The sequence below is a fragment of the Squalius cephalus genome (genome assembly GCF_949319135.1).
Source record: "Squalius cephalus genome assembly, chromosome: 14".
NCBI lineage: Eukaryota > Metazoa > Chordata > Actinopteri > Cypriniformes > Leuciscidae > Squalius > Squalius cephalus.
In genome coordinates, this window is record NC_137135.1 from 18,065,418 (window position 1) to 18,086,607 (window position 21,190).

Here is a 21,190-nt window from a genome sequence, read left to right on the forward strand (position 1 = left end):
AATTCAAGAATGTCAGTTTCAATCACATTTCTTCCATACAAATGCGTTAAAATGCGTACACCCTTGATTAAATTAAACGTGTAATATTGTAGTGCATATACTCCATAACTATATACTGCTCTGACCCTTCTTGACATTGAGTGTACAAGTTCATGACAAATTCTTATATATATTCTGTTAAACTCCTGGAGGATGACCTGTTTGATGGGGAGTGTTGTCTCTACAAAATCCCTACTTGTCCACTGATGGATCTTTACCTTAAGTTTAATTTTCATTGACTTTTAGTTTGTTTCTCTTCAGTTCAGTTCATCATTTGTTACCATGGTTATTGATTAATTAGTTGTCACCTGTTGTCATTGAGTTCATTCGCCAAGTGCAGGGCACAAAACACAATTATTTTTTTAAATAATTGAGCCAAAACCAGAATAAGTTAGATTCATCTCTTTTTTTTTTTCACAAGCAACATACACATCTCTGCTACAAATGAACACTTACATTTTTTTTGTTGGGCCTACCATTTTCATACAGATGCACTGAAAGTGACAGAAGTGCAAATGTTACAACTTACCCCATATGCGGGGTTAATTGTAACAGACAGAGGGGTTAGTTGTAACACACATAATTCAGTACTATTTTATCTGTATAGTTTGATATTGTTTGTACATCTGTACAGATAAATATCCATACATCCATAGATGGATAGAGATATATGAAAGGGCTGAACAGTTTTGCAATAAATAAATAAATAAAATCATCAAACATTGTGATTGCTATTGAATTATATTTGTGTGTGGCAGCTGCATGCAAATATATTATTATTAATAATAACAGTAATAAAAATAAAAACGAGTTCAAAATCACATTTTAAAGGGTTTATTGCATGAAAAACAGGCTTTTTAATAAAAAACAAGTGATCAATGCAAAGTTAACAAATGTGAAAAAAAATCATACTTTGACATTTAAATTCCAACATTGTGAAAGTCCAACAAAGTTAAATGTGGCAAAATAAATACTCAAACCTGAAAAGTTGTGTGGCTCCCTGTTTTCATTTCATTATCGTTGTAACACTGTGCTACAACTACGCTGTGTAAAAAAATAGTTTAATGGTGTTATAAATAACCTTTTTAATAATAGTTTATTTTCATTAATATTAGTATCTTCATATTATTCATATTAGTATTATTAACATTATTTTTATATATTATTTATGCATATTTTTAGGCCTCTATCTGCCTGGTCTTATAATATTTTGTTGCCTCTGTTTGGGTTTTACATATTAAAAAAGAATGTTGTGTCAATTAGGTACTTTTACTTTTTATTGACATGGCAAATTGTAGCAAAAACATGATACAGATGTAATGAAGTTCCAGTGAAATATCTTTACAATGCTCTATATATATGATGTCTTTACATCCTTCATTTTGAGTGACAATTTCTCTCTGCAGATGATGAGGTTATGATACGGGACTGCATCTGAAATACACAATTGAGTTAAGAGTTAAAGTTTGTCTCTTCCAATTGATTATGTAAAAACAATTATATTTATGAAGGCCAAAATGAGCAAAAATGGTGTTAAAAGGAAAAGGTGATATAAAGTCATGTTTTCTGGGTGTTTAGGCATAAAGTAATAATTAAAAAATATGGATCTTAAATTCATTATCTCCTTTACAAGAGCTGCTCACACTTACATGTTCTGTTAAACTAAAAAGAGAAAAAGACATGACTGATAGGAAACCAGTTACAATTTTTAAAGTTAAAATGTATAGACATTTTAAGAAAGAAATCATTTACCTGTTGAGGGTTTGTGTAGTTGTATAGCTACATGAGCTCCAGAAAACAAGTAATGAGGAGACTTTGACAGTTACAGATTTGAAAAACAAAAAGGCGGGAACAAAGAACCCTAAACTTTGACACAAATCATTTCAGAATATGGTTCTTCAGGATACAGTTCTAAATAGAATTGTTACTTTGTGTAAAGAACCTTTAAAGAACCATATTTTTTTTGACTTTCTTAGTTTGTGCAAATCCAATGGGGCTCAGGGAATGTCTAGTACAATTATGGGGTTTTGTTTTTTTAATACAGTGTATACTTTTTTCTTGATTTACCCTGAAAGAATCGAAGTACACTGTAAACCCAGATTTTGTTTTTAATTAAACTTACGAGTGATCATTACTTATTATTTTATGTTTAGTAAAAACCTGCTATCATTACTAAACAACATTAGTTGTTTGTACTATTTAACTGAAAGATTCATTGCACTAATCAGGTTTAGCAGAGATAACTTGGTATGTTTAGTTTCATAAGGAAGGGGAGGGGCCAAATCAAAAATCTGTCTATTGAGTATTGAGAAGCAGACGGTATTGAGAATTAACAGAGGTTTAGATGTTGATGAATTATTGTTTAATTTGTAGTCACCATAATGGTGATAAGTGTTGGCTTTAGTTGGGCTCTTGCCCTTGACAATTGAACATTAGTTTTTCTCTGGCTGCTTTACCTGTGAGTTTAAAAGGCACAATTGTTATAGCAAAAAAGCCAAGAGTAATCCAGTGACTATGACTGCATATTGATGTAGTCATCTATAAAGATTATAAGTCATCAGCACCCCATTTCATCTGTATAATCTCTTATTGTATGGGTCTTTCCATATGATTGATATGAATGTTAATACCACTCAACATGTTTAGTTTCAGCTTGTGTAAAAACTAAAGTGGTATAGGGCAACGGGTTTCCACGCGATTTGCGAGTAAAGTCAACTAATTCGGGTTAAGAGTGTAAAATGTGGCAACATGCCCCATAGATAGGGCATGGTGTAACATGTGAGGGGCACATTGTAACATGACCATATGACAGATTAAAATGTTATCTGATCTAATCAAAAATATATACAAGACCAACTAAAATATTTTATCAGTAAAATACAATTATTAACTTTTTCATATAAAATAAAGGGATTTTTTAATAATAAACAAATATTTGAGTCTGACAACAAAAAACACAGCAAAACACAGCTATACAGCATAGTTCAAAACAATAATAATTAATCATTTCTGAACATTGACTTTCAGTCTATTCATCTATTTCTCATGGTTTCTCATTAGATTTTAAAGTCTATTCTATACTTTTAAGTATAGAATAGAATAGCATAGTTTTAATAGGGTTGTGCCCACCTGCAACTAATTTAAACCCTGCTAGTGTCTTCTGCTGGTTAAATAACAGATATAAGATTAAAATAATATCAGATTTGTCAAATTTTAAATTAACACAAAAACAAAGATGAAAAATCAACTTCAGTGAGAAATTTACTTTTGCTATGGTTAAATAATGTTCAGTGATATCTTCCAAAGATTTTTTAATTTACATTTTTTTTATAAGACTGTTCAGATTACAGTCTTTTTGTGCTGACCAGCATATAGTAGGCTATAGTTCAAGAAAGAATGAAGTCTACATTGAATCCACAAACACTCTGATCAACCTAAACATAACAGTTGTAATGGGGAGAAAACATATCAGTGAATCTATAATAAAATAATGCTATGATCCTGCATTTGACCTTTGGTTCTGAACTAAATTTCTCCATTTCAGTCCAAAAAAGCAGCAAATAATCAGAGTCCAAGCGAGTTTAGGCCTGGAACATTAGCTAAAGCTTCTCAACAGGCTGATTCCAGGATGTCTTTGGTTCCCAGTAACTCTGGTTTCCCGCTCCGTTTCCTGTCCAGACACCAGGGCCGGGGGCGGGGGCGGGGGCGGGGGCGGAGGAACAACACTCTCCCAATATTTTGAATTTGGACTGCAGTACCCATTTCAACCACTAGCTGTCTATATTACATACTGCACCTTTAAGAAAAAAAAAGGTTCTACACAATACCAAATTAGGGTTCTTTGGCTTGTAACAATAGCAGAATCGTTTTTGGTAATAAATAGAACCCTTTTAATAAGGTTCCATAAAGAACAATGCTTTGAAAGGGCTATACCTTAAGCCTAGCTAACATTTGCTAGGAGTTGCTGACATGTTTCAAAATGGTGCTATGTATTAGCCAACAAGATAGTGATTAAGGTAATATAAAGTTAGATTTGGTGACGTACACACCCAACTCAGAAACCAAAGTTTACTTGCATGGTGTCAAAACACTCTTTGTCCAGTATCTTCACGAAATCTTATCAAAACTTTCCACAAATCCACAGGAGACCGTCTTCTGGCAGCGAGAGAAAAAGAGCGGAAACACAACCTGCTTGACCCTAACTAACTATGTAAAAGGTCTGTGTTACATTTAACCCGTTAGGTTGTGCCCCGCATTCCCCTATTATAGTCATTCAGTTCAGCGTCCGGTATTGTTTGTGCATAGCACACTGTCTCGTGCTGTTTGCCTGTTACTCAGTGCTTGTTTTATTTAATAAATACTGACTTTTCGTCTTCATCTTCATTGGACTTCAATATAGTGTTACAGATATGTATTCAGACAGACTTCCTCTTACGTCAGCAGGCTGCTGTCAAACATTACATTACTAAAAGGAACTGCTGACCACACATGGATTTTTATGAATGCATGTCGTGCAGTCTTAGTTCCAACCACCAACTTGTCAGCGAAAGCTTAACTGGGTAAATAGGGTAGTGGTAAAGATAACTTCCACAGACATGAACCTTCTGTTTGGCATAATTCCCTATTGCAATATATCAGTATTAAAAGATCTCTATCAATCCACTGCTCTTCCTATATTTTAGGGGATGGCCATTTGGATTATATACATTATTATGGGGTCATTTCTATATGTTCCATGGTCCTATGTTAAATAGCAGATAATACACTGTAAACTATATATATATATATATATATATATATATATATATATATATACAGTGCCCTCCACAATTAATGGCACCCCTGGTAAATATGATCAAAACTGGCTGTAAAAAATAAATCTGCATAGTTTATCCTTTTGATCTTTCATTCAAAAAATGTGCAAAAATCTAACCTTTCATTGAAGTAAAAGAATTGAAAGTGGGGGTAAATCACATTATGAAATAAATGTTTTTCTCCAAAACACGTTGGCCACAATTATTGGCACCCCTAGAATTTTTTACGAGTAAAATATCTCTGAAGTATATTCTCATTAATATTTATCTTTTTTAGTACACCAGGGTGACTAGGAACATGAAACTGTCCAGCTATGACTTCTCGTTTCACAGGAGTTTAAATATGAGGAAACACAAAGGCCAGATTCCCTTAATCATCCATCACAATGAGTAAAACCAAAGAATATAGTTCTGATGTGCAGCAAAAGATTGTTGAGCATCACAAAATAGAAAGTGGCTGTAAGACAATAGCTAAAGAATTGAAAATCCCCATTTTGACCATCAGGGCAATAATTAAGAAGTTCCAATCAACTAAAGATGTTACGAATCTGCCAGGAAGAGGACGTGTGTCTATACTGTCTTAATGCACGGTGAGGATGAAAGTTTGAGTGGCCAAAGACTCTTCAAGGATGGAGAATTGCAGAGATTAGTTGAGTCTTGGGGTCAGAAAGCCAAAAAAAAAAACTAAAAAAAAACCTACATCCCCACATGTTGTTTGGGAGGGTTTCAAGAAAAATCCTCCTCGCTCCTCCAAAAACAAACTCCAGCATATTCAGTTGTCAGACACGACTGGAACTTCAAACGGCACAGGGTTCTGTGGTCAGATGAGACTAAAAAAAGAGCTTTTTGGCAGCAAACACACTAGATGGGTTTGGTGAACACAAGGATAAAAAGTACCCCATGTGTACAATTTAATATACCGTTGGATCTTTAATGTTGTGGGCATATTTTTCTGCTGGAGGTCCTGGACTTCTTGTTCAGATACATGGCATCGTGGATTCTATCAAATATCAACAGATAAAAAATCAAAACCTGATGCCTTCTGCTAGAAATCTTATAATGGGCCGTGGTTGGATCTTCCATCAGGACAACGGTCCAAAACAAACATCAAAATCAACACAAATATTTGTGCCGGAGCACAAAATTAAGCTTCTGCCATGACCGTCCCAGTCCCCTGACCTGATGAGTGGGCTGAACTGAAGAGAAGAAGCACCAACATGGAGCTGGGAATCTGAAGGATCTGGAGAGATTCTGTATGGAGGAATGGTCTCTGATCTCTTGTCAGGTGTTCTCCAAACTCATCAGGCATTATAAGAGAAGACTCAGAGCTGGTATCTTGTCAAAAGGAGATTGCAAAAAGTATTTAATAAAAGGGTGCCAATAATTATGGCCAACGTGTTTTGGAGAAAAACATTTATTTCATAATGTGATTTCCCCCCCACATTCAATTCTTTTACTTAAATGAAAGGTTAGAATTTTGCAAATTTTTTGAATGAAAGATCAAAAGGATAAACGATGCAGATTTATTTTTTACAGCCAGTTTTGATCATATTTACCAGGGGTGCCATTAATTGTGGAGGGCACTGTATATACAGTGAGGAAAATAAGTATTTGAACACCCTGTTATTTTGCAAGTTCTCCCACTTAGAAATCATGGAGGGGTCTGAAATTGTCATCGTAGGTGCATGTCCACTGTGAGAGACATCATCTAAAAAAAAAAATCCAGAAATCACAATGTATGATTTTTTAACTATTTATTTGTATGATACAGCTGCAAATAAGTATTTGAACACCTGAGAAAACCAATGTTAATATTTGGTACAGTAGCCTTTGTTTGCAATTACAGAGTTCAAACGTTTTCTGTAGTTTTTCACCAGGTTTGCACACACTGCAGGAGGGATTTTGGCCCACTCCTCCACACAGATCTTCTCTAGATCAGTCAGGTTTCTGGGCTGTCGCTGAGAAACACGGAGTTTGAGCTCCCTCCAAAGATTCTCTATTGGGTTTAGGTCTGGAGACTGGCTAGGCCACGCCAGAACCTTGATATGCTTCTTACAGAGCCACTCCTTGGTTATCCTGGCTGTGTGCTTCGGGTCATTGTCATGTTGGAAGACCCAGCCTCGACCCATCTTCAATTCTCTAACTGAGGGAAGGAGGTTGTTCCCCAAAATCTCGCAATACATGGCCCCGGTCATCCTCTCCTTAATACAGTGCAGTCGCCCTGTCCCATGTGCAGAAAAACACCCCCAAAGCATGATGCTACCACCCCCATGCTTCACAGTAGGGATGGTGTTCTTGGGATGGTACTCATCATTCTTCTTCCTCCAAACACGTTTAGTGGAATTATGACCAAAAAGTTATATTTTGGTCTCATCTGACCACATGACTTTCTCCCATGACTCCTCTGGATCATCCAAATGGTCATTGGCAAACTTAAGACGGGCCTTGACATGTGCTGGTTTAAGCAGGGGAACCTTCCGTGCCATGCATGATTTCAAACCATTACGTCTTAGTGTATTACCAACAGTAACCTTGGAAACGGTGGTCCCAGCTCTTTTCAGGTCATTGACCAGCTCCTCCCGTGTAGTTCTGGGCTGATTTCTCACCTTTCTTAGGATCATTGAGACCCCACAAGGTGAGATCTTGCATGGAGCCCCAGTCTGAGGGAGGTTGACAGTCATGTTTAGCTTCTTTCATTTTCTAATGATTGATCCAACAGTGGACCTTTTTTCACCAAGCTGCTTGGCAATTTCCCCGTAGCCCTTTCCAGCCTTGTGGAGGTGTACAATTTTGTCTCTAGTGTCTTTGGACAGCTCTTTGGTCTTGGCCATGTTAGTAGTTGGATTCTTACTGATTGTATGGGGTGGACAGGTGTCTTTATGCAGCTAACGACCTCAAGCAGGTGCATCTAATTTAGGATAATAAATGGAGTGGAGGTGGACATTTTAAAGGCAGACTAACAGGTCTTTGATTGTCAGAATTCTAGCTGATAGACAGGTGTTCAAATACTTATTTGCAGCTGTATCATACAAATAAATAGTTAAAAAATCATATATTGTGATTTCTGGATTTTTTTTTTTTTAGATTATGTCTCTCACAGTGGACATGCACCTACGATGACAATTTCAGACCCCTCCATGATTTCCAAGTGGGAGAACTTGCAAAATAACAGGGTGTTCAAATACTTATTTTCCTCACTGTATATATATATATATATATATATATATAATTTTATTGGTAAAAAAAGTGTTAAAATCTGATATCCCCACCTGCGTGACATTTTCCATTTGATGGTATTTTGTTTAAATAATTGTTGTAATTATGTACATTAAGGTTTTATGTTATATCTTATGTTGTTTAAATCATGTTTATTGCATTATTTTAGTGTCCTGTGTTACCATGGTGATGTATTGTAGTTGAGTCTGGGCACCTATATTAATTTACATCAGCTTGTGAAAAAGCTACTTGTGATTAACTCTAATTCATCGTGTGTCTCTTTTACCACCTGTAAAATGGTTATCAGTACAGGTACAAAATAGGTTTTATTACTTTATAGAATTTAATTTTAAAGACCCTTTACACTGTCTATTTGTGGAGTTCTTCTCTTATACATGAAGGGCAGCAGAGAGTGAAGATTATTAGAGTAGTCATATCTCTTGGTTTTCTAACAATAGCCTTTCAGGTTGCACTGGTAAATATATGCAAATAATCAAGATAATAATACAGTTTTTGAATGTGGAAATGTATAGGTCGCTAAGTGCAAATTTCCAGTTACATAACTGAAACAGAACGGATTCCACAAAACTAAAATGTGAAAGACATGACAAAAAATGTGGTCTCATATAGCCTACCAACCTACATTTTTGTCATGTCTATGTTCATAGCCTGTACATTTCTGATTTTAATGAATAGCCTACGTGTGTCATGCATAAAGTAGGCCTGCATAATATATAATGTACGGACATTATTTACAACACCACACTCATTGTCGACCAGCTCAATTGCTAATAAACATGAAAAAAAAAAAAAAAAAACTAATTGCGAATTTTAATCTTACAATTCAGATTTTTACAATTCCGTGGCGGAAACAATCTGTCATCATCATGTATATATTAGGGTATATTTGGGTGTAATTGTAAAGTGAAAAACGTTGTGGTTGGTTTTCTCGTAACACAATGCAAAAAGTACCTGGAAGTTGGTGCAGACAGAGAACGAAATCAAAAAAGGTCACCTCAAAATTCCGACCTTTGCCACCGCCTACTTTCATGACGTCTAGCTCATGAATATTTAACCTGATCATTAGACGTCAAGCTTCGCTCCTTTTACAGCCAATCAGCTATACGAACGTCATATTACTGAATTAATATTCACGAGCCAGGTCTCTGTGTGTTACAGTCTATGGTTGTTACCACTGACATATTCCACCCTCTGCGTATCCTAATATTTATCTACCTGCTTCGTCCAAAGGCAGAACGGAGTGCAGCTTGCAGTTTTTGAAGTACTGAAGTTGATGTCCCCTGACTAACGTGTTTCCCGACCGAAGGTAAGCAGACGTCAACGTTTATGGCACAGCAGAATGTTAGCTAATGCTAACGCTAGTACGTTGTACTTAATCTTAACAGCCTGATTGTCATTTTAAGGTCAAAGTCCCACTGTGCTCTCTCTCTCTCTCTGATCCGTCCATCTTTGAATGTTTTGTCTGCCTTGATCGGGCTGCTGCTGTTGATCGCAAAAGGAGAAAAGTGAAAGGCAAAAGTCACTGAAAATCGTGAACTGTCAAACCGAAACCGTGTAAAACTGCCTTATGGTGCGCCATGCGGTACACAACACAACGCATGCATATCTTTGATTTTATTGAGTCTTGTTTTATAGGGTGATTGTGTTAAGGTTCAAGACGGTTGTTGGGAACAGTTTGTAGCTGGTCATTAGCTGGTGCTAGTTGGTAGACTATCCTGGACCAGCTACCATCTGGTCAGACCAGTTAATGGTGGTCTAGCTGGTTTTTGGAATGGTACGAGTGACCATATATATATATATATATATATATATATATATATATATATATATATATATATATATATATATATATACATACATAGTTACATACACACACACACACGTATGTATATGTTATACATTATATGTCTAATACGGTCACTCACAGGTGTGTGAGTTATGTTATACATTATAAATGTCTAATTATAAAATTCCTCTTTGTGTGAATTTAGCTGGAGAGGTTGAGCTGTGTGAAGACTCTTCTCTATAATTACATTATGGAGATTGCATTGGCATTTATAATATATTGTTATACTAGGCTACATTGTATTACAATGCATAACTTCTTATCTTTTACATTAGATATACAGATGTTATTTCAATGTGTGTTTTTTTAAGTGTAATTTTCTTGCAGTTCAAAAGCACAGCTAAATGGCATTAGCAGAAAAAACATTTCTGCAAGTTTCTTAGAATTTTTGGGTAGGACGTCTTTTGACTCTAGGAGTGGTATGTTATGATGCATAGAGAGGTGTGATAATGTTGGTAATTGTCATACACATACCACGAGATGATTAGATACCGGCACAGCCATTCCCCTTGTTTAAAAAAAAAAAGTTACACAAGATGTTTGAATCATAATGTACAACTATATGATGTAATGATGATGAGCACGTTAAGTCCATGTCAGTGTTGCGTGGCTTGAGGAAGAAGTGAGAAGTGTAATATTTGAAGCCCTACACATGCTAGAGGCGCGGTGCACATGTGACTGACAACGCCTCAGTCTCTTAAAGTGACAGCAACTCTGAATAACTCCCTGTGGTTATGTTTTTGAGTTATTTAAAAAAAACTACTTTAGCTTACTTTTTGCATTCCTAGTAACTTACTCCAATCGTATAGATCAGCTGCAGCTATAGACATCCGTTCAGGATCTGTCAGTGAACTACTAGTGGATATGAATCATGCACAAAGAATGTACCGGTAGATGCAACACGCAGGCGGTTTCATAAAAGCTATGGAATGTTCTGCTTAGCCCATCATGTTCACACTGTCCCAGTGACTCAATTTGATATCGCACAGTTGTCATGGAAATGACACATGACCTCTTTGGCAACAAATAAGTGTTCCTGAAACGCTTATTGCTCAAACTTGCCTTACTGACCTGAGCAAACACGCATTTATTTAGCATAGTTTAGCATTGTTTACCGTTGTTTTTTCTTCTGTACCTGCTTCTGCTCATGATATACTTACACAATACCGGTTTGGAATAATTAAACTTTTTTTTTTATATGTTTTTGGACGAAGTCTCACCAAGGCTCCAATTATTTGATTAAATATGTAAGTTATTTATTTATTACGATTACTCCAGTCTTCAGTGTCTCATGATCCTTCAGAAATCATTGATTTGGTGCTCAAGAAACGTATTATTTTCAATGTTGAAAAACAGTTGCGCTGCTTAATATTTTGTGCTAACCATACTACACTACAATTCAAAAGTTGCCAAAAAAAAAAACTTTTATTAAAAAAAAAAACGCATTGATTAATTTAAGCAATTATAATGTTAAAAAAACCCATTTCAAATAAATGCTGTTAATTGAACTTTCTATTCATCAAATATTCTATTCAAATTTCTATTCATTTAAGTTCATGTAACATTTACAATTTTAGTGGTTTTACTATATATTTTTTTAATAAAAGCCTTGCTGAGCATAAGAAACTTCTTTCAAAAACATTAAACAACTCTATTATTCCAAACTGTTGAAGTGTATATATTTATTTATTTTTTATTTTGACAGACTTTTTGTTACTGCTACTATGGCACACTCAAGTCAAGATGGCGACTATGAAGCTGATGGTGAAGTTGGATGGTCCTCCATTGGTGACCGTCTGAAGTCCTTCCAGCACTTCCCTCATTCTAAAGAAATTTCAGCGGAGCGACTGGCCCGTGCAGGCTTTTATTTCACAGGCGAGGCGGACAAGGTGCGCTGTTTTAGCTGCCATGCGACGGTGGAGGACTGGAACACAGGGGATGCCCCATTGAAGAGACATCAGCAAGCATCTCCCGGCTGCCAGTTCCTTAGCTGTGCTCACGGCTTGAGAACCTCCAACCTCGTCCACAGCCCTGCTTACGACGAAGTGGCCGAAGCCAGAGAGTTCCTCCTCCGCACGGGAGGGGTGGTGGATCAGACCATTTATCCCATTGTGCCACACATGAAGAGTGAGGAAGCTCGGCTGAATACTTTCAGTGACTGGCCTGCAGATGCCCCAGTTCAGCCCGATGATCTGGCGGGAGCTGGGATGTATTACTGTGGGACAAGTGACAATGTGCAGTGCTTCAGTTGTGGGGGGATTCTGGCAGGATGGGAGCAAGGTGACGATGCCTGGGATGAACATGAAAAGCACTACCCAAACTGCTTCTTCATCTTGGGCCATGATGCAGGCAATGTGCCACTGACAACCCCTAGACCCAGGCTGAATGGCCGTATAGCCTCCGTGGAGACTTTTGAGGGGCGTCTTGATAGCTTCAATGGCAGACAACACCCCATAGATCCTGAGAGGCTGGCCAGAGCTGGTTTCTACAGCACAGGTAACTTACTCTTATGTTTCTCCGTGTAAAAATGCATATTCAGTTCATTTATTAATTAAATCTCTTAGTCTTTAGAAAAATGAGCATTGTTTGATATGCTTGGAGAATAGAGTGCTGCTGTGATGATGTATTTTTGTAGGCCAACTCAATAGCGTCACCCTGGCTCCCTTGACAAATATCCTTTAGGTTTTTCCTATTGGCTTTTGGATTATTGCAGAAAATAATCTCTGTGACCAACAAAAGTTTGCACATTTTGGTCATCCCTGCAGCACTCTGTTTGAACACAATGAACAAACTGTCCTGGTGTTTTGTCATATAGGAGTACAAGACCGTGTGATCTGCTTTAGATGTGGAGGAGGAGTGAAGGACTGGATGCCCGAGGAAGACCCTTGGGAGGAGCATGCCAAGCACTATCCAGGGTGAATTACTTTTTCATATATTGAGACTTTGAGGTATGTTTGCAAAAATGCAAAAAGAGGTATTTAACTTAATGTCCAGGCTGCTCTTTTGCACAAAATTAAAGTAGTTAGTAACTGGTTCTGTCAAGCTCCAAGTCAAGAGCAACCAGAAAAGTAGGAATGCACCTATATTAAAAATCTGGCTGAAAATTGTCCTATGGCTGAATAAATATAATAATTCTATACTTTTTTTTATAGTAAGTAAATATATTTAATTGATTTTTGGAAAACCATTAAAATTTGAATTCAATCATTTAAATGCGAATTTAGGTGTCACAACATTATAATGTACAGTATGAAAATGGATATTTTTTTGAGATTAGCTAAAGATTATGTTTTAACAGTGTTATTAAATTGTTTGAACTTTTAGTGTGCATTATATGATGCTATGGCATAAGTGTATTTAATATCAAGCAAAACCTGTCTACTATTATGACAAAAAAATATTGTCTGAATGTTTTACAATTAGGTTCCATTTTTTAACATTAGTTAACTACATTGGTTAACATGAGCTAACAATGAACAGTTGTATTTTTATTAACCAACATTAATAACGAGCAATACATTTGTTACATTTATTTATTGATCTTTGTTAATGTTCCGTTAATGCATTAATGCTTTAACTAATATGACCTTATTGTAAATGTTACCATCTCCTCTGATATTTAAATCTAAAAACACATTTGAAAAAATATATAATATTTATCTGCATATTTTAGATAAAGATCATGTGAGGTAAACATTGAAGAATATGTTTTCTAAATGTAAAATTGTTATAATCGACCCCCAGCTGCAGTTTCCTTCTGGCAGAGAAAGGAGGAGAATATGTCAGCAATATACAACTGAGACATCCGAATGGAGTCCATTCAGTGAGTAATTTCCTATCTTTTACACGACCACTTGTCCTTCAGTTGAATGTGTTGAATTGATAGAATTTCTAATGAACGTTCTTTGAAAATACCATTTGATTCTGCTGTAAATAGTATGCACTGTATATGTAGTCGGTAGCACTTTATTTTACAGTCCTGTTCCACGTGTACATAGTATACTATGTACTCATTATATCAATTACAATAACTGGGTTATAACTAGGCACTAACCCTGCATTTATCCCTAAACCTACCCTTAACCCATGTAGTTACCTAATATTATAAGTGCTTCCTTGGGTAACTACACTGTAAGTACACAAACTGTAAAATAAAGGGTTACACTTTATTATAAGGTGTCATTGTTACTGTATAATTATACATTTAAGAACTGAGTAATATTAATTAACTACATGTACTTAGTAACAAGAACAGTGTAAGATAAAGTGTTACCAAATAAAGTGTAACCATGTAGTCTTACATATTTATTATTTGGACTTACAGAGGCCAAGTCAGAATGGCTTTTCAAGTCATGAGCAAGGTAAGGGTTTTTAAGCTCAATTTATGTACAAATCCAATGAATAAGCACTGTCTTCACCAGATGTTTATTTGATTTGCACTTTGTCTGCAGCAGCACAGAAAGTCCTGCAGTCAGAGATTGCACAAAAGGCTGTAGATATGGGTTTTGACCCCATCAAAGTGCAGAGCACCATTCTCCAGAAGTTACGTCAGAACAATGAGGGCTATGCTTCAGTGGAGGCTCTTATTCAAGACATCCGTGCACAGGAGAGCGCCAGTGTCGTGCCTAAGAAAGTCGGCAAGTGCTTTGTTTTGTATGCAAGGGACTCTATATATACATATGCTTCACGTTCTTGCATAAGTCTTTAACCTGCAAATACGATGCAACTGTTGAATCAGAAAATTGTTTAATCATAGTCTTAAAAATAACATGCCAAACTGTGCAGATTGACAACTTTTGAAAATCATATAATAAAATAAGCAGAGAACCATTAATTGTTGTTGTTATTATTGATTTATTTTATTCCTCCACTCTATTACTGTTGTTTTAACATTGTGTTTGTTTCTTACATCATTTCTGCAGAGGACCCCATGATGAAACTAGAGAAACTCCAGTGGGAGAAACTCTGTAAAGTCTGCATGGACAGTGACATTAGCACAGTCTTTATTCCCTGTGGACACCTGGTCACTTGTCAACAATGTTCAGAATCCCTGGACAAGTGTCCCATCTGCTGTGCCACCATCACGCAGAAGATAAAGACCTACAATGCCTAAAAGACAAAGAAACCAGCACTCCAATTGAAACAGGGATGTGTATTGAAAGTGGCAGAATATAATCATTCCTAAAATTGCACATAGATGTGTCAAATTTGATTCAAGCTGTGTGTGTGTGTATATATCTGTAGATGTACTAAACTCTGATAAAATGATATTGTTTTATTTTTTCATTAAGACATGAAAAGAACACGCTGTACATTTTATGTTTGCTTTTGATCTAGGCAGGGACACACTACATAATTTAACATGTAATATATTGCAGGGAAAGACATCTTTATTATACATCTCTTCATACCCCCATATAGCTGCTTCCCTCAAATACTCAAACTCAGATTGATATTAAACACCATAGTGCCTTTATGTAGACTACTTTTTAATCAACATTTTCATTCTGTTTATTCATTTGGCATAATCATGTAATAAGAAAAAATGTACCTTATCTTTGCTCTTTTATTTATTATCAAATAATGATTGCTTAAGAATTTTAATCATGTTCAAGGTTGATTAAACTTTACCAGTCCAAACTTGTTTTTCTTCCGATACCTTTCTGTAATCATAATTCTTTTATTATTCTTGCCAATGATAATAAAGTGAAATTCACAACAGAACTTTTTTTTTTCTGTTTCATCTGTCACTTTTAAAATGGATAAACTGGAAATGTGAGGCTAAAAGCTGTTATGCTCACAGCAGTAGAACACAATTTACTTGATTAGATATCAAAATGTAATTTCCATAGGGATCATCTTTTCATCCTGCTTGACAATGAATATAATTCATTTTATACATTTAATTATGTTGCTATCCTATAGGTTTAGTAAGTGCTTCTGCAAACTGTAGTGGTCTATAGCTGTAAGATTAGGTTTTTTAAATGGTTAGAAAACATTAATGTAAATGTATTTGTGCTATGATAGCATGTGCACTATAATACTTTTTTAAATTGATGTTAATTTTATTTTTATAATTATGTTTTTGACAAATCTACAGATATATATGAATAGGACAAAGTGTCATTTTAAAATTCCTATGAAAATCAATTCTAGTTGGTAAATATTGTCCCATAACAATAAAAAGGTTAAAGGGGGTAGTTCACCCAAAAATGAAAATGGTCATTACTCACCCTCAAGTTGTTCCAAACCTGTATGAATTTCTTTCTTCTGTTGAACACAAAATAAGATATTTTGAGGAATGTTGGTAACCACTAGACAGTTGACGGCACCCACTGACTTCCATAGTAGGAAAAAAAATACTATGGAGGTCAATGGGTGCAGTCAAATATTCTTTAAAATATGTTTGTGTTCAACAGAATAAAGAAATTTATACAGGTTTAAAATAACATGAGGGTGAGTAAATGACAGAACTTTCATTTTTGGATGAACTATCCCTTTAATTTCTGATACTAGCGTGTACTGAGCATTTGCACCTAAGGGCCTCGACCACTAAAGGGCCTCGAGCTCACTGCAATCTCTCCACTGAGCACCAGGTGGCAGCTCTACACCAGCAGTTTCTCTCTGAGTGATCGGAACAACAAACCGAACGGAGCAAGCGGGGTAAGAGCGTGTCCAAAACCGCCTCTGACCGCCACTTTCAAACTACATCCATGAAATAGCCGCGAACGCGCACTTTAAAGCCACTGGAGTCCATCTAGCTCTTCAAGAAGTCCTTATAAACAACCCGGAATCGACCCTGAGGATCGGGTAAGTGGTAAAATGGCGGAGAGATTTATAGAAATTAGTGGCTTTAGGGTTATTTGGATGATGTGTTAGCCGCGCTAGCCTGATAAGCGAGGGACAGGATCCGAAACGAGCCGCCGTGCTTCCGTCGCCGTATTTAATTAATAAAAACCACCTCGCACGGCTCCTTGGGAATTTAAACAAGCGTACTTGGCTTCACGAATGAATGTATTTTACGTATAGTGTGGCCTTTCATTGGTAAACAGTTAGCTAGCGGGCTAACCTTACCCTGCACAGTCAGGAACACAAATTGAGAGGCAAGATGGAGGACGAGGACGCGATGTTTTCCCCCCTCTTTCCGATATGAAAAAAGCTGATGTCGCAGCTAGTATGCTAATTTCATCACGTTGTCAATATTAAACACACTCGCTGTCCATTTTTACGCGTTTTATGTACGCATGTGGTAGATGCGCGTGCATAATGACTGGAAACGAGCGGAGCCAAAATGGAGAATCCCGAAAACAGCTGTGCTGGATCGACTTCAAGATGGAGATTTCCCCCCTTCTGATCGTGTTTTTAGTCGTTCCGTGAAATTATTGTTCGATTTCGCGACGGTAGTCTACATTTGCGCTTACAAGCTCGTCATTTAACGTTGAAAATAGTGGCGTTGTGCGTAAGACTCTGCGAGTAATGAAGTAATATCGTGGTAAGAAGTACGTTGAGGAGGAGTTTGCGAGCGTCCGCCTGATCTCAGCAGTCAGCACTCAACTTCACATACTAGCTCCATACATTAGTAGATCACATTATTTCTGACTTCTGTAAGCCAGTGGGTCGTGACCCAAAACTGGTCTGTCTTCTGTTTTGATAGGGTGCTAGGTCAGAAAATAAAATAAGCTAATAGCGCTTATGTACGACAACAAAATAAATTTGCCGATCAACTTTCAAAAAGGGGAAAGACACTTCCCATATCTTTTGTTGTTGACGTCAGAGGCCGTGTGTCCAATCAAACTTTACGGTATTTTGGCGCAAATTCATCTGTCACTTGGTAAAATGGCTAATACTAAAACACTTTATGCAACATGCGTTAAGATGAATAGGAAAACTGACAAAAACATATGCATTGTTGTTTGCGTGCAGGATCTGTGCGGTTTTTTGCTATATACATTCCTATGTTTGATTTTAAGGATGTTTTGTTAAATTGGCTTGGTGTCCTGTGTGAAAACCAGTTTTAGATGAGCTATATGCTCGGTATATGCTGAAAAAGAAAGGCGGGGACATATCTAGACTCAATTTTTGTACTACATTGAGCCCAACTTTACAGTTATGTATTTGAGATATTTACACAGCTGATTCGTCCACATATTGGTAGCGAACAGGAACCGGAAAGCATGGGATGAAATAACGGTGCAGTATTAGTTTTGGGCTAAGCTGTCACTGTCATCCGTGTCTGTATGAGCACAATGGCTGTGGATGGGAACGTCGTTTGGCGCCACTTTTCCTTCGAACGCATTGTCGATGATGATGATGATGATGCTATCGCTTTTGAATTCCCGCCTTCTCGACGATCATTCTGTAAAGACGTTGAGCTTTATTGTGTCGGTGGACCGTACGTGCATATACGCTGCTTATTGTTACTTGCTGGGTATTACATAACAGTTATCTCACGTTCTCGGCACACGCTTTGCCCTGTATTTGGTACAGAGAGGAACGTCTTATTGGCCACTTTTCTGTGATAATGTGCTCGGTTATTGTGCTATTTAAAGCTTATTTAATTCTCACACATTGAAATACTAAAAGTCACTCCTCTTTATTATGCACATATATGACCGACATCAAAGTGTTGCGGTCATGTAATGATCATAGTATACTTGCTCTACTTTCAGAATAATAGATGAACATACATTAAACAAATAAAATGATCCGTTTGAAATAATGGGCAGTGTAGGAAAATGCGTCATTTTTACAGCGGTGACCGGGTTCCTTCCTCCCTGATCATGTTTACGTCCACAAATGTTACTGTCGACCTCTGATTGGATGTGGTGAAAAGGAGGGCGGACGTGTTGTTTCCTTATATGGGCACAGAGGTAGACTGAAGCTCGGCTCTCGGAGATGTTTCCTGTAAACGATGGAATCTGGATAGCCAATCAGCAAGCAGCGCGATATGACAGACTCGGCGAGCCACGCCCTCTTGTTGTCATTCTGATCCGCGGGCACGTCTGAAGCGCACAGCTCAGAACAGCCGGTGTCACTTTCATGGCACTGTAATTCTTGACACTTTTGCTATTGTTTTGGTGTACTGGTATTTTTCCTCATGTCATTTTCCTTTTATTTCAACAATGTTGTCTGAAGATTTGAATGCCTTTAGTTAAGGCCAAACCTGCTGAATCTTTTATGAAAATACTTTGTGTTGTGACAATACAGATGCCATCTGCTCTTCACACAAGAGGTGCAGTACTCAGTAATGTCTCTAACGTAATACTTTTCTATGATGATTTTCTATAACTTGTGGTATGAAATTAGTTCAGTGTAAGCTGTCATGTTTTTTTTCCTTTTTGTCCTCTGAGCAAGGAGAAATGAGAGGTGTAACTCGTACTCCTAACTATTTTAGGATATCTGCTACCGGATATGAAATAAATCCTTTTTGACAACTTTATTGTAAATACAGTAGTCAACATTTGAAGTGGATCATTCAAAACGTTTCATCAAAGTTATACATGAATTTTGAGCAATACCCATTCTTGTCTTAGGACAACTTTAATTAACTTTTTTTGATCCACTTCAAATGTTGACTACTGTGTTATTCACGTTTTCTTAAAACAAACAAGAAAGGATTTTATGTTCAGAATATTTAGATATTTAGAATAGTAATACATTTTCTTGTTGTAATACAAGGAAAAGTAATAGTAGGGAGCGCAGCAGTCGGGTTCCCGGAAGTAAAAACTCAATTCAGTTATTCCATAGTAAAATACATTTTTAATGATAACATAATCCTTTAAAGACAACAAAACTGTGTGAGCTACGAGGTTGTTTATCGTTGGTATTTGCTTCTGTTGAAGATGTCAGACTGTATTATTTCAACTTAGTTTTAAAATAATCATGTTTAACATTGTAATTTGTGGTGAAAACTATATTACCCATGATGATGTACAGAAAATTCCACCGATCAGAGAATCAAAACAAGCAAAACGTTCCAAAAGATCTAGTTAGCTCTGCCCACACTCTCATGATGCACCACAAATGACATAGGCTAATCCTAATAAAAAATAAATAAAAATATTCATGTCTTCAAGCCATGCAATGGATTTGGTAGGCTAGCCGTTTATTTCGAAACGCAATCAACCAAGTGTCCAAAAAAACCTCCAAACAAGTGATTTTACTGAACATAAGAACTACTTACTTGAGTAAACACCATAATAAAAGTGCATAGAATAAACAATAAGATCCTGGTTGATGAGTGATGATCATCCAGCGCTGTTTCAGCTGTGCGCTTCTATTCTATGGCACATGGTAAATCAAGACCTGTCAATCTGAGTGATAAAACCAGTCCAAGCATGCTCCAGCTGTAAAACCTTGTCCGATTGGTCTCTACACATCGTCAATACCCGAGATCCAGTTTCCATAGGTTGAACTTTCAAATAATGTTGGAAACAGCTGCATCATGATCACGATACCGTGATCGTATCCCAGAAGTCATATACCTTTAGCCAAGCAGCATGTCATGTCACTCCGTGATCTACGCATTGTTGTCTTATGTTGTGTTTGGGCTCGTTCGAGACCGCCTGCTCAAAAAAAAGATATGCAGTCTACTATTAGAGGTGCACCGATTGCAATTTTCTCAGCCGATAATTTTCGGCAATTTCCGATATATATATTTTTTGGTGTCTGACCTGCTGATACCGATTTGAACCTAATCCCAAACAAAAATCTACTTTTCTTAAATGTAAAATTTTATTTGAATAAAATGCAACATAAAAAACAACAGCACAAATAAATGCAATAGATTAAAGAGAGATGAAATAAACACGGCTTTAAGTGTTTCGGGTGGGTTTAACAGTAGGTTATTATTCCAGTAAGAAATACTACATAAATTAAAGTTAAATGTAAAATAACACTGGATAGTCTTCGTTGTAAAAATTAAATACAGATTAATGCTTACAATAAAGGTTATTCAGTCAAGAGCAGAGAGTGATTTTCTTTGTCTTTTGTTATTTTATTAACATAACAGACAGCAGCAGGAATGTTAGGCTGCTGTCACTTTAAGAGTTTATGCACGGATCCAATATACTGTTACACAACTTGTTATCTTTCTCAACTATTTACTTTCCATAACTAACTGTGTTTAACTTAATACTCGCCAAGATGGGCATTTTGACTTCATTTTGTGTGTGTGTATGATTGTTTATGGCAGTAAGCCACTCATTTTGGTTTTTGCAAATCACAAGCTGTTTGTGAGGAGGCTTTATGTGCC

The 21,190-nt window shown here is 36.6% G+C and overlaps 2 protein-coding genes across 4 annotated transcripts in view; both read left to right on the top strand.

The window, feature by feature from the left end:
• The first annotated feature begins 9,039 nt into the window (after positions 1-9,039).
• xiap (X-linked inhibitor of apoptosis) lies at positions 9,040-15,236 on the top strand. 2 transcript variants are annotated; one of them, XM_079892730.1, is made up of 7 exons: positions 9,040-9,396; positions 11,642-12,432; positions 12,752-12,851; positions 13,681-13,759; positions 14,261-14,297; positions 14,388-14,573; positions 14,859-15,236. In XM_079892730.1, the coding sequence occupies exons 2-7, from the start codon at positions 11,661-11,663 to the stop codon at positions 15,047-15,049; spliced, it is 1,365 nt and encodes a 454-aa protein (XP_079748856.1). In that variant the 5' UTR covers positions 9,040-9,396; positions 11,642-11,660; the 3' UTR covers positions 15,050-15,236. The 2 variants fall into 2 exon arrangements, with proteins under 2 accessions (XP_079748856.1, XP_079748857.1); XM_079892731.1 differs by having other exon boundaries at positions 9,223-9,396; positions 14,391-14,573.
• Positions 15,237-16,560: 1,324 nt separating this feature from the next.
• Positions 16,561-21,190, top strand: part of stag2b (STAG2 cohesin complex component b) — a 29,308-nt gene continuing 24,678 nt past the window's right edge. For both annotated transcript variants that reach the window (XM_079892389.1, XM_079892388.1), the window contains exon 1: positions 16,561-16,746. The gene's annotated coding sequence lies outside the window, so the exon portion shown is untranslated. The remainder of the gene's footprint in view (positions 16,747-21,190) is intronic.